Source organism: Notechis scutatus, chromosome 2 (genome assembly GCF_049901735.1).
Source record: "Notechis scutatus isolate UNSWTSFEM ecotype Mainland chromosome 2, rNotScu1.2, whole genome shotgun sequence".
Taxonomy (NCBI): domain Eukaryota; kingdom Metazoa; phylum Chordata; class Lepidosauria; order Squamata; family Elapidae; genus Notechis; species Notechis scutatus.
This window is the reverse complement of record NC_142010.1, coordinates 160435904-160450206: the sequence shown is the minus strand read 5'-3', so window position 1 is coordinate 160450206 and position 14303 is coordinate 160435904. Positions and strand designations below refer to the sequence as shown.

Genomic DNA, 14303 nt, shown 5'->3' with positions numbered 1-14303 from the left:
GAAGCACCGCGCAGGCTGCAGGAAAGCCAAGTTCGTGGTCCAGTCATGGGAGGCTTATCTTCGTCTCTCGGGTTGCCTATAGCCTGCGTGGCATGTGCCTTCCACCCATCACCTGTGCTATCACACAGACAACCCTCCCACGGCTGACCATCTGCTCTGGCCCATCAACTCTTAGCCTTCCCATGGTCCGTATTGCGCGTCGATTGTGTGCCTCCACCTGCTGCTTGGACAGGGAATCAACTCACCTGCACTGCATGGGCTGGGCTGCAGGCGGATGGGTCAGCCAGGCTGATCACCCTGAAATTGTGCTTCCACAAAAATAAGCCCTGGTGCTTATTTTGGACCCCTCTCCCAAAATGTAAGACCAGGTTTTTGGGGAAACACGGTAGCGATGCTTAAGCCAGTTCTTTTTGAACTATTCCCATCTTTTCTGTCTTTATATCATGGCTTTAAGCATATTTATTTGGCATAAGTACTTTATTGTCATTGCACCTCGTACAATGAAATTAAATGCAATCTTCAGTGGACATTACACATAAGAAAACTATATAAAAAAAAACACCCATCCGTATAAACCAGAAGGAAGGTTATGAATATTTCTCAACTCCCACCCTACCATCCACAAGAAACTCACTGAATTTACTTTCATAATTGTAGTCTGATCCTCCACCACTGCCACCAGGAGAGTTGTAGGAATTTGAGTAAGAAGCATAGTTGCCTTGGTTATAGCCCTTCTGCTTGCCTTGTGGCGGACCATAATTGCCATATTGATTTTGGTTATATGATTGTTGCTGTTGGCCTTGATGGGACTGATACCCTGAGCCATAAGAAGGTTTCTGCTGTCCACCATGTTGTTGTTTTTTCCCAACATGCTTAGGAGGAGCAGGCGCGTTGTAGTCACCACCTTGATAATAGGAACCATAGCCAGAGGAACCACCACCTCCTCCTGTATTGCCCGAATGGCCACCATTACTGTAAAACTGGCCTAAAGAGAAGAGAGCAAGGTCAACCACTATGAAAGCAATATACCATATTCATGAATATGAGTGTGAAATTGTTCTGAACTATCTCTTCTTAATCAAAGAACATCAAATAGTCTGTCTTCAAAACAAAAAAAAACTATCTGCCAAATGAAATGTCCTAATTCCTGTCAACAATTATAAGGACCAAATACAGTATATAGTTCTGCCATGTGTGCACTATTAGGCAAGGTTTTTTGGGGCTTACTTTTCTTATTGAACAACTACAGTACTCTCAGTAACTCCAAAATATTAATAAACCTCAAACTTGAATGTTTCGGAAAGTGAGGTTTTGGCTTTCATAGGGGAATATCTATGTGTGCACAGTTATTGGGCAACTATTAGTGTGCAGATTATGCAACTAAATGAAAATTGTTCCCTCACACTTGTTTATTTTCATCTGTTAAAGTTAGAATAATAAACGAACAACTCAAAAAGTTACAAATAAACATTTCTGACATTAAAAATCAGTGACCAGTATAGTCACCCTTCTTTTCAATAAGTCATAAGCCTTCCATCCATGGAGTCTGTCAGTTTCTTGATGATGATCAACTGTTTGTGCAGCAGCAACTACAGCCTCCCAGACACTGTACTGTTTTCCTTCACCGTAAATCTCCCGTTTAAAAAGGGCCCACAAGTTCTCAATAGGTCAGGTGAAGAAGGGGCTGTGTCTTTATTGTTTCATCTTTAAGGCCTTTACTGGCTAGCCACGCAGTGGAGTACTTTGATGCACACAATGGAGCAGTCCCGCATAAAAATCGTGGTCTTCTTGAAAAGATGCAGACTTCCTGTACTACTGCTTGAAGAAAGTGTCTTCTAAAATCTGGCAGTAAGTTTGGGAATTGATTTTGAGTCTACTTTCAACCTGAAAAGATCCAACTAGCATATCTTTAATAATACCAACCCATACCATCATCCCATCTCCACCTTGTTGGTGTCTGAGTCGAAGTAGAGCTGTGCCCATTACTAATCCAGCCACAGGCCCATCCCATCTGGTCTGTCAAGAGTCACTCTCATCTCATCAGTTCATAGAACCTTTGAAAAATATGTCTTCAGATATTTCTTGGCCCAGTCTTGCCATTTCAACTTAGGTGTCTTATTCAGTAGTGGATAGGTTTCAGCCTTCCTTATCTTGGCCATGTCTCTCAGCACTGAACACCTTGTACTTCTGGGCACTCCAGGTAGGTTGCAGTTCTGGAATATAACAGCACTGGAGGATAACTGGTAGCTTCACATTTGATTCTTGTCAAATCTTTGGCAGTTAATGTGCATCTTTTGTTTTCAACACATTTCTTGTGAACACTGTTGACTATTTTCAACAAACTGTTTGATGGTTCTGTAATCATAACCCCAATATCTTAAACAATTTTGAGAGTGCTGCATCCCTCTGAAAGACTACAATTTTTGAGACTCAGTTAAATCTCTTTTTTGGTCCATTTTGCCTGAGAAAAGAAGTTGCCTAATAATTATGCACATCTTAGTATAGGGTGTTGATCTCCTTAGGCCACACCCTCCTTCATTACACAAACAAACATCTGATATTATATCTAATAAGCATTCAAGTTTATACAGCTTGGAGGTGGAAAATATACATTAAAATGATAAGTCAAAATATTTGCCTAATAATTATGCACACAGTGTATCATTATACATTACATTAATTAGTCCCACCATGTTGAGCTGCATGTAATTCAAAATCTAATATAGCATTTTGCACAATGTCAATCTTCTGTAAATAACAATTTCCCACATTAGAATTAAAAATATTCCAAAGGTTAGATTAAATATTTCAGTTGGTGGCATAATGTAAAATAGAGATGGTGACAGCTGAAAACAAAATCAAAGTACTTACAACAATGTGCACAGTATATATACTTTGCACAAAATGTTCCCTGCATGGCACAGGCAGAAACAGATGCATTCTTGGTGTGTGGCAAAGCAGAAGCAAAGTCAAAGCCACTAATGGGAAGTAATACACAAGGAGAAATGTACAAAAGTAACAGGAAGGAATGAACAGAAAGATTGGCAGGTAGGCTTAGAGCACAAGCTATACATAGGAAAGGACTTGGTGTGCCAGCCTTTCCCATAAGATCCTGCTAGATCAGGGGTGCCAAATTGGTGGCCCAGATGTGCCACGTGCAGGCCACGCCCACACCTGCAAATGGAAAAAAATGTCACGTGACAGCAACATGACGCAGCGAGATTGAGACCCGTGCTCTAGCTTGTGCCCTGATCAAAACCTGAAAAAATAAGCCATTATTTCTGAGCCATTAAATGCTCATTTTGTCCATGGGAAAAAAAATCATTTAATGTATAGGGCTATTAATTTTAAAGTGTTTGGCTCTCCACTTAGAATTCAATTTGAAGTTTATATCTCAAGTCATCTACAACCAGATTTTTTTTTTGTTAAAGGAACACAAGACACTACATCAGTTCTGACACATCATTAGCATACAAGTTACCAATTATTATGCTTTATAAAAACATAAAGCTACATGCTTATAATGTGAAAAAAGTTGTAAGTGAACTCACAGTTGTGGTTCAGCAAAAGGTCATGTACAAAGAAACGTAAACCTGGTTACTTGGAGTAATTTTACTTCTTAATCCTAATTATTCCTAAAACATTCAGAACTGCTTCTTCCAGAATAACAGCATTTAAGGATGAATTTTTTACTTAGTTTTACCAAAATGTCATTTTTATGTTTAGAGCCTTTATCCAAATTCATATCTCCCCTGTACTTTCACTTATTTCATTAATTACTAATTTAGTAGGTTTAACATTGCTCCTAAGGCAACAATCAGACTAAATACATTTAATATGAGTACTAAAGAGAACCAAACAATCAATTTATTAAAAATCTTAATATCTAGTTTACTCCATGTGCCTTTCAATGTTCAGTAGTTTTTATGTCTTGTGATACTACATTTATCTTCTAGGGGACATGTACTGGAGAACAAGAAAAAAAGTGTCACATCCTGTAAGAACTGCAACAAACCCACTGAAGTTAACCAAACCATTGAAATTTTAAATAATACAAGTATAACTCGGACTATATGTCCTGCATTGTTATATTAATGCAAGAAACCAATGGATGTAGAGATTAAAATCAGCACATATAAGTCAAGAATATGCATGCTCAAAATTTAGGCTGCTGTAGTTTCAGAATTATTAAAAGGAATTTTGCCTTATTACAAGCATTTACCCACTTTGGGGGGCTAAAATTTGTACAAAATCTCTTGCAAATTTAAGACAAAAAGGTAGCATATTTTTGCAAGTTCTGTAAAAGTAAAACGCTTTCCATAAAAAGCAAACAAAGGCCTTTTGCTTGTAAGCAGAACAGAGTTGGCTTATTGTGCACAATGCACAAAGACATTTCTTGAACTTTTGCCACCTAATAGTGTACATCCATATGATCAAAGGCAAGTCACAATTAAAACTGCCACTGTTTGTAGGCTAAGTTTCAGAAAGCTGCGGTGAAAAGCCACTGTTGAGAAACCCAGTGAAGCACAGAGACACAGCACGAACACATTGGTTTTGGAGTTCGAGAAAATTGGAGTAAAAAGTTGTTTTATGTGCAATACTTTTAGATGATCTAGGAAGACCCAAAATCATGATAGCCGTAGCAGTCTTTGAAAAAGTCACCTACAAAAGGGGGAGACAGAGCAGAGGAAAAAAAATTAGAATTTTTGAAGATGGCAAAATGTGCCACATTTTTAAAAATTAGTTTTTATTTCTCTGCTCCCGTCATCCCCACTCCCCATCAAAGGCCTTTCAAAGCAAAATTGTGTATTTTAGGGAGAACTGTTTTACAAAAATGATGTATTGCTTCACTTGGCTTAAAGCAGAGAAATTTAAAATCAACTTTAAAGAGTATTTGCTCATTTCATTATGCAAAATAGTACTGAGTTTGTTATCCCAGAGTGTTGTCTCCCATTAAACACTTACTATAGCCTGCTGTTGCAGAGTTGCCACCATAGCCATAACTTCCATATCCAGCTCCTAGAAAAATACCGAAAACATTATACAGTACAATTGGAAGTATGTTTTTTTAATTTACATTTATTTTATTCCATCTTTCATTTCAAAAGTGTGTTGACTGAGTACATGTCTTGTGCTAACAATCATAATTAACTTTCTTACCAATATAACAATAATCACATTTTCTTATAACTATTATTTAATATACCTATTTTTATTATTTTAAAAATCTTAAGTTAGTTCTCTATATATTCATCTAGTCCATTTTAATTTTTTTTTTATTTTCCAACCATTAAAATAAATGCCATACCATATAATATTCCATTTCTTCTTTTTCTTTGATTGCCAATGTTAACCTATTCATCTCTGCAGATTCAAATATTTTCTTGATTACTTTTCCCTCTACAGGTATCTTATTACTTTTCCAATTCGGAACAAATACAATTCTAGCTGCTGTTAATACATGTATAATAAAAATATGTTTTTTCTTTAGGTACCATTCTTAATAAAAATATCTCAGGTTTCAAATCTACGTGTTCCTTTATCATTTTTTCCAACGTGTGAATTTTTGTCCAGTATCTTTTAGCTTCTGTACAAAACCACCACACATAGTAAAATGCTCCAGGTGTCTGGTGGCACTTCCAGCATTTGGCTGATTTATCTTTGAACATCTTAGCTAGTTTTGCTGGTGCAAAGTGCCATTTATAAAACATCTTATACAAGTTTTCTTCACATGCTGTCAATATTGTTAATTTAGAATTCCTTTCCCATAGCTTCTGCCATTTGTCTAATTCTATAGTATATCCAAAACCCATGTTATCATTGTTTCCTTACCTTGCTCTTCTTCTAATTAACATCTAATAAATAGCAATACAATTTTTTGATCAACTTATCTTCCATTCCTGTTAGTATTTTACCCAACTCTGTCAACTCCTTATGAATCCCTTCAGCTTTAATATTTTTTTCGTATCTTGATTGTATTTGTGTGTATGAATACCATTTCACGCCCTTGTTCATTCATTTCTTGTTTTGTTTTGAGCTCACCCTTTCATTTGAAATATCTTTGCAATGGTTCCCATTTTACAAATATTTGGGTGTATAAGTGCTTCCATTGTCGACAGCCAGACTGGAATCTTCATATAATGGTGTTCTCTAGTTTTTTCCCATGCTAATAACAATGCATTCAATTGGAAGTATGTTAAATGAATTGAGGTTTTATGCTTGCACAATATCTAAATATCGACACACATAAAGTAGATTGTAGAGAACCTACTCTAGCCATTAATTCCCAAACCCAGCAACATTTCACCCACCCCATGGAGTAGCCAAATTTCAAACATTACAAATAGAATAAGCTCAAACTTAAGATATGTTAGAACATTACAAAGGTAAATTAAGTTGCATAAGGCAACATAATATTGTTTCTAAATGTCATAGTGGTAAATAAAACTAATGCAACTACCTAAGAGACAAATTAGAAATAATTTAAGAATAAGTCTGGATACACTGGAGTATTATGAAAAGCATAATGAAAAACAACTAGGCACGTGGATGCCCAAAAAGCATTTGATAATATCAACTGGCAATTCATGTTGCAACAATTAAAATGTATGGACTTTGGCGGAAAATATACACACACACACACGATAAAAGCAATTTATACATAACAGAAAGCTAAGAATATGGTGAATGGAGATGTGACAGAAAGCTTCAATATAAAAAGGGGAACGAGATAAGGCTGTCTGCTATCTCCTTTATTCTCCGTTAGACTGCTGCGAGAGTCCAGGTTAGGGAAAACTCAGCCTCCTTCATCTTGTGACTGAGTCTACCAAGCTGTTTAGCCCTGCCTCCGTTGCCACCATTACCCAGCTTTTGACTCAGTCCCTTATCCGAGCTGGTCATGTCTTCACTCTCTCTAGAACATAGCAAGCAAATCAACTTTAATTCAAACTTTGGCTGTTTTAATTGGCACTGGGCTTTAAATCCTGCTCCCGGGGACCTGGTAGAGCAGTGGTTCCCAACCTTTTTTTCGCCCCGCACCCCTAAAGAAATTTCACTCAAACCTCGCACCCCCTGAAATTTAGAGTTTAGGAACTACTGACGCGTTAAATCAGGCTTGTCCAACCCGCGGGCCGTGGGCCGCATGTGGCCCAGGTCGCCTCGTAATGCGGCCCAGTGCCCACCCCAACCTTCTGGCAAGAGCCAGCGAGGAGGAGGAGGAGAGGCAGGCGCGAGGCGGGGCAGGGCGAGCGCCCCGCCAAGCAGCAACAGAAAAGGCGGGCGCCGCCTTTGCTGCTTCTGCCCCCCCTGCCGCTGCTGCTTCTGCCGCCGCCGCTTCTGCCCCCGCCGCCGCTGCTGCTTCTGCCGCCGCTTCTGCCCCCGCTGCTGCCGCCGCTTCTGCCGCCGCCACCGCCGCTGCTGCACCGAGCCTCCCGGTCCTCGCCTTCCAGTCCTGCCGCATCCAGCCGGGCCATTTGCAGGAGAGGTAGGCGCGAGGCGGGCAAGCTTTCTTCCTCCCCTCCCCCCACCCCGCAAAATTTGGCCGGAAAATTAATAATAAATAAATAAATTTTAATAAATAATTAATAATAAATAATAAAAATAATTTATAATTTATTATATAATTTTATAATATAATTATTTTATAATAATTTATTATATGTGTGGCCCAAACCAAATTTTCATCTTCTAATGTGGCTCAGGGAAGGTGAAAGGTTGGACACCCCTGCGTTAAATATATGGTAGGATTGAATCTTTTCAGCTATGTATGTGACGGCCACTAAATAACGATACTTAACTCTAAAATGAAAACAAAGTTAATCCATTGCATAATAAATAAAAATGCCAACATATAGCCAATATCCTATTATTTACCTGGACTTTTCTCGCACCCCCTGGAATATCGTCTCGCACCCCCAGGGGGTGAGAGCACCCCAGGTTGGGAACCCCTGTGGTAGAGCAAGTGCAACATCGCAAGGGGTTGGGTAGGGATCTTCCTTCCCCAGGAGTGATTCCAGGGCCGGAGTTTTATCTTTTGGCGCTGAGGGCACTCGAGATGCCATCGGAGTTCGTAAATGATCCTGGCGGGCCATGATTAAGGCTAATTCCCAAATATAATGGCACTAGCTATCCCACATTGCCAGAAAGTCTTTGCAGCCTAGAGCCAAATAGCTGGCTGTTTAGGTGGCGAATGGCGTATACCGGTCTGCCGTCCTTCGTAAAGGGCTGCATTTAAGGCCTCACGGCGATATGGTTCTGCTCGCCTGGCCATATTCGGGGGAGGCGAAGATAAGGTGGCAGCAGCTACCTTCGATCTGTTCCCTTGGCCTAGAGGTTTAAAATGGAGGGCACAAGAGACCTGTCTGTAGAAGCAGGTCGTGAAGAGGCCCTTTCCCCTGCTGTAGTGCAAGCCTCATCAGGGACCAAGAGAAGGGCCATGGCTGAATCATCTGCTCAGGAGGCAGCAGCCAAAATTAAAGCCGTTGCTAAGAAGAAAAAGACCAAGGCCGAAGAAAAAGTGGAAAAAAGACGGCATGAGGCCAGGAAAGGCAGTTTGCCTGGAACAAAGAAAAGGGCAGGGCCAACTGTCTCCCCATCCAACTGTTGCCAGGGCAGATTCAAATATAGCTACTTTCCAACTGCCACAGGCTTGGTCTCCAGATGGGGCTGGTGAGCTTAGCTCCTCCCTGCCACATGATCTGAGCAGAACTAGCTCTAGCAACAGACCTGTTGCTTGGATAGAAACTGCTTCTGGCTGGAATCAGCCAAGAATCTGGCAAAATCCTCCAGTTGAGGCCACTTTTACCCCAACGGCTGCTGGCCTTCGCCCTGTGGTTTACACAGGAGCAGATATCCCAGATCATATGAGAAATGTGGTCTCTGTCACTATTAGGCAAGGGATTGTTGATGGCATTCAACAGATCTTGGGCCCTGCTGGTTTAGGACCTGGACTATTAAGAGCTCCTGTACAAGCCTTCCCACGGGATGGAATTCCACTGGGGAGGACTGAATTTGATAGAAACTCCATGCAGGCCCTCACACCATTCCCACAACAAATGGCTGGGATACCAGGAGGTGTGTTCTATAGACCAATCAAAACACTGTCATTCCTCTGATTCAGAAGAGGAAGTCAGGGATTCTAATTTGTCAGAAGATGAAGACATTAAACCTGAACAACCAGTGTTTACAGGTTTATTTAAATCTTCCTTGTCCCTTTTATACAAGGCCAAGACCATTGCCATCTGGCCCCAGATGAGGCTATGGTAGAGCCTTTCACAGAAGTGCAGTCCCAGGAAGATTCCTTTTTTCTGCAGCCTACTGTCCAAACAGAGGTATTACCATCGCCCAAACTCTTTCAGGCATAATATTCCCCTCAGAAAAAAAAATCGGGCCGGCCAAAGAAATCGCCCGCCCGCCCGCAGGCGCTCCCGCCCGCCCCTCGCACCGACCGCCACGCCTTCCCGCTCGGCCGCCCCTCGCACCGACCGCCGCTTGGCCGCCCCTCGCACCGACCGCCCGACCACCGCTCGCACCGACCGCCGCGCGATTCCGAAAAAAATCGGAATTCCGATTTTAATCGGAAAAATATCATGCCTGCTCTTTCTTGATGTGGTGCTTAAACAATGCACCTCTCCTGGCACTGGTCCTAACCCTACTACCAATGACAAAAGATTTTATAATGTGGGCCTGGAGTTGGCCAAGGCCTTGCAACTGCCCACGGTGGATTCCCCTGTGACTAGCTCAAGCATCAACTTCGGGGACTCCTAAAGAGCTGGAGGATGTGCTGAAAGGGGATGACAAGTGGTCTGAGCAGGCCCTGCAAAAGACTTATCAGGCAGCTGCCTGGACTGTCCAGGTCTCGACAGTGGCCTTGTTCTTCATGCAAGCTGGCTAAGACAATGCTAGAGTGCATACTGGCAGAGGACATTAGAGCACATCAATATTTGAATAAAATCATTGCTGTCACTGAGTTTACAGCAGATGCAACACTTAATTCGGCTAAGTTTGCTACCAAAGGTATGGCATCCTCAGTGACAGCGCAGAGATTGTTATGGCTCTGCAACTGGCAGGTGGACTCTAGGAGGAAATGGAAAGTAGCTTCAGCCCCACTAGAGGGGGACAAGTTATTCGGAGATTCACTGGAGCCCTTTCTGCTGGAGATCAGGGACAAGAGGAAGATAATTTATTCCATCTTCAAAAGGTCTGAGACAAGACAATCTCCATATACTTCTGTCCCTCTTCTTTTTGCCAAGGTTCTGTTTCAGAGGGTCTTTCCAGCCCGCAAGAGCAACAGCCGGAGTGTTCAAGTAGACAACTACCACCATCCCAGAGCAACCAGCCCTTTCGAGGCGGAGGGGGTCATCCTTTCCAATGTTCCAAGTGACTGCATGGCTAACGCCCCCCCCCCCATCAGAGTCCATCTTTGCTTCTCAATGGGAGAATATAACATCTGACGCCTGGGTTTTGCACACTATGAGGTCAGGACTTCGTCTTGAATTCCTCTCCTCTGAGGTTCTTTATTCGCTGTCCCGTTTCTCGGAACAATGCTAGGAGGGTCCTCATGGAAACCGCCATTCAACACAAGTTATCCAGGTGGCACCAGAGGATCAGCAAGGGCAGGGATTCTATTCCCAGTTATTTATCATCCCAAAGGCCTCGGGGGGTTGGACCTCAAATATCTTAACAACTGGATCTCAAATATCTTAACAACTATATCCTTTACCGGCGTTCCAAAATGTAGTTGCTCCAGACCATCCTAGAGGGAGATTTCCTCACATCAATAGATCTGATGGAGGCTTACCTCCAAGTGCCAATTTGGCCTTACCATCGCAAATCTCTGTTTCCATTACAACAGACAGCATTACCTGTATTGGGCTCTACCGTTCGAGCTTTCTTCAGCCCCCAGGGTATTTACCAAAATACTGGCTGCCCTTGCGGCTTGGCTTATTTACGAGCTTTGCTAGTGAGAGTTCATTGTTACCTGGACAATATATTGATACAATTGTCCTCAGACCTCACTGCCAGGAGAGACCTTCAAATTATTTTACAGGTGCTGCAGTCGTATGGATTTTCAATAAGTATTAAGAAGAGCCATCTGCTTCCAATCACCCTTCTTCTCCATCTGGGGGTGGTCATAGACATAGTTTCCTGCAAAGTCTTCCTGTCTCCAGACTGACAAAAGTGCTTGTAGTCCTTAGTGAAGCTGATTCAGCAGCAATGCACAGTGCCTGTCTCTACTGTCTCAGCTCCTGGGCAAGACAGTATCTTGTATATCCATCGTCCCATGGGCTCGACTCCATGCCCAGTCATTACAGTGGTTCCTCCTGCCCAATCAGAGGTCAGGGAGGAGCCATTCATCGATCAAGGTCTTGGTTCCAATGTCGGTTCTCTGATCTTTCTGGTGGTGGTAGTCCCCAGCCAAATCAAATATTAGATCAAATATTAAAGGCGCCCAGCTGCAGGGTTATCACCACAGATGCCAGCCTTTATGGTTGGGGAGTGTGTCTGCAATCAGAAATGGCTCAAGGTTGCAGCTGGACAGCACTTGACCAATCAATTGACTGGAGTTCAGGGCCATTCACCTGGCCCTCAGGCAGTTTTGGGACAAAATAGCAGGGACTCATGTTGATGGACAATGTGGCCGCCAAGGCACACATCAACTATCAAGGGGGAACCAGATCCAAGAATCTTATGCAGGAGGCACAGAAGTTAGGTCTCTGGGTGGAGAGGCACCTGCTGTCCCTCAGGGCGGAACACAATTCGGGGGCAACAATGTACAAGCCAACTGGCTCAGGAGAGCCAAAATAGACCACTCAGAATGGCGTCTCTATCCGGATTTATTCAGAGAGATGATGGAGATTTTCGGAACACCGGCCGTAGACTTGTTTGTCTCTCCAGTCAACGCCCAACTGCCCAGGTACTTCACCAGGTTCACCACACTGGGGGTGGAGGGGATCAAATGCCCTTCAGAGCCAGCAGCCATGGGGTCTCATGTACGCCTTTCTGCCTCTTCCTCTCATTCCAGCTGTAATCAGGAAGATGTTGTCAGAAAGGGAGATTTTACTCCTGCCCCCCCCCCATTGGCTCAGGCGTCCCTGGTTCACAGATTTGGTGAACCTATCGGTGGCTCAACCTTGGAGGATCCCCCCTTCCAAGATTTCCCTCGGCCAGGGGGCCCTGCTTCATCTGAAGTGCCAATGGCTCGAGCTGGCCATTTGGCGATTGAGTGGGAATCCTTAGTCAAGGACAGTTTCTCTTCTAAGGTAATTGCAACGATCCAGGCATCTAGGAAAGTATCAACTAATCACATATATGATGCCACTTGGGAGGACTTTTTGCCTCTGGTGTACTAAAACTCGTACGGCCACTTCGGCTTCTATAAGCGACGTTCTAGAATTCCTCCAGGACGGACTGGACAGAGGGCTCTCACCCAACACTTCGCAGACAGATGGCAGCTTTGTCTTCAGTCTTATCAGCGGGTACATTGGAGTTTCTCTCCCACCATCCCTTGGTTCGTAGGTTCCTCAAAGGAGATACGAACCTGCATATCTACGGCCTACAAGACTCAGGGTCTCCCTGTGCCCAGTAGACTTACCGCTCACTCCACAAGGAGTGCAGCCACAGCTGCAGCTTAGGCTACACAGGCTTCTATAGAGGAGATATGCTGGGCTGTCACTTGGTCATTGCCTTCCCCATTTATCTGTCATTACCATCTGGACACTTTCGCTTCTGTGGATGCAGTCTTTGGCAAGATGAGTGCTCCAGAGGGTTGTCTCAGAGCAGACAAGACTTGGACCCGACCTAACCCTCCCAGGGACATGCCGGCTTTGGTAGGTCCCTAACCTGGACTCTCGCAGCAGTCTAATTGAGAAAGGGTCATGCTCATTCTCATTGGACTGCGAGAGAGTCCAGCCCCACCATAAGGTCTGGTAACTTGGGAGGGGGGGCGGGCTATCTTATTTTTTTCAGAAGATACGACACATCTGTCAAGATCCCTTCGCTGAAAGCTGGGTAACCATGGCAATGGAGGCAGGGCTAAACAGCTTGGCAGACTCAGTCACAAGACAAAGGAGGCTGAGTTTTCCCTTTCCCTCGCATTCCAACGAGAATGGGGTCTCAGGTAAGCCAACACCTTTATTTATTTTAACTTTAGATGTGTAAACTAGACATAGTACTAGACAGGACCCAGAAATAAAAGGAATAAAAATTAAAAAAGAATAATATAAATTGCAAGCCTTTGCTGATGATCTAGTTTTTATATTAGAAGAACCAACAGAATCAGGTCCAAAATTGATGAGAAAAACTGGGAAATATGGAGAGGTGGCAGTGATGAAAATAAAGGAAAAAACTAAGGTAATAATTAAGAATCTTATGGGGAAAAAAAAAGGAACTGACAGAGGAAAAATAGGATTGCAGATAGTAAAGAAAGTCAGATATTTAGGCATCCAATAGCAAGGTGTGCAATGATAAAAGAGGACAAATTATGTAAAACTAATGCAGCAAATTAAATTAGACTTAGAAAGAATGAAGAACATTCAATTATCTGATAGGGAGAATAGCCGCCGTGAAAATGAATATACTGCCAAAATTGCTTTTCCTATTTTTCAAACAATATCAGTAAGAGTAGAGAAGATATTTTTTGATGATTTAAACAGAACAATTCTGAAATATACATGGCAAGGTAAAAAAGCCAGAATAAAGTTAAAAATGCTGCAGAAAGCTAAAAGTAATGGAGGTTTTGGACTCCCAGACTGGGAACTTTACTATCAGGTGTCAGCTTTGGCATGGATAAAAGAATGGGTGAATCTGAAACATAGGTTAGTACTATTAGATCTTCAGCTAGGCTGGTATGCTTGCCTATGGTATGGCAGGAGTATGGCACACAGATACTTTCAAGGTCACTATGTAAGAAATACACTATGTATGGAAAAAATTAAAACACGTTATGTAATATTCTCTAAGCCCCTTGGGTCGTCATGGGTGAATAGGCAGCAATATAATTTAATTAAATAAATAAATAAAATGAAAATTCCAGTCTGGCTCTCCACCATGAAAGCATTAATATATCCAAACCTTATCAACTTTGAAAAAAATGTATTCTATAAAGACATTTTGAATAAGGATGGTAAATTAAAAACTAAACAACAATTACAGAGTCAAGGGGTGGATTTAGATTTGTGGTCACTCCAGATACAAACAAGATATGAGAATGATGTTAAAACATGGAATCTAAATAAAGAACCAACAGCTCTAGATAAGATACTAAGATGAAAAACTGATTAAAAATCATATAATTCATTGATTAC

General features: G+C 42.3%; 1 protein-coding gene and 1 long non-coding RNA gene across 15 annotated transcripts in view; both read right to left on the bottom strand.

The window, feature by feature from the left end:
• The window catches only part of ILF3 (interleukin enhancer binding factor 3), a 44283-nt gene that overhangs the window by 2504 nt on the left and 27476 nt on the right, over positions 1-14303 (bottom strand). For 8 of the 14 annotated variants that reach the window (XM_087957119.1, XM_087957123.1, XM_026679641.2 and 5 more), the window contains 2 exons: positions 4966-5019; positions 635-985 (listed from right to left, as the gene is read on the bottom strand). In XM_087957119.1, coding sequence (XP_087813245.1) covers positions 635-985; positions 4966-5019 — 405 coding nt within the window. Of the gene's footprint in view, positions 1-634; positions 986-4601; positions 4663-4965; positions 5020-14303 lie in introns of all 14 variants that reach the window. The other 6 variants (XM_026679643.2, XM_087957121.1, XM_087957126.1 and 3 more) reach the window with 3 other exon arrangements.
• Positions 5250-7878, bottom strand: LOC148132365 (uncharacterized). The gene is made up of 2 exons (XR_015747917.1): positions 7720-7878; positions 5250-7095 (listed from the first exon to the last, which is right to left on the bottom strand). It is a non-coding gene; the product is annotated as an uncharacterized LOC148132365 (long non-coding RNA).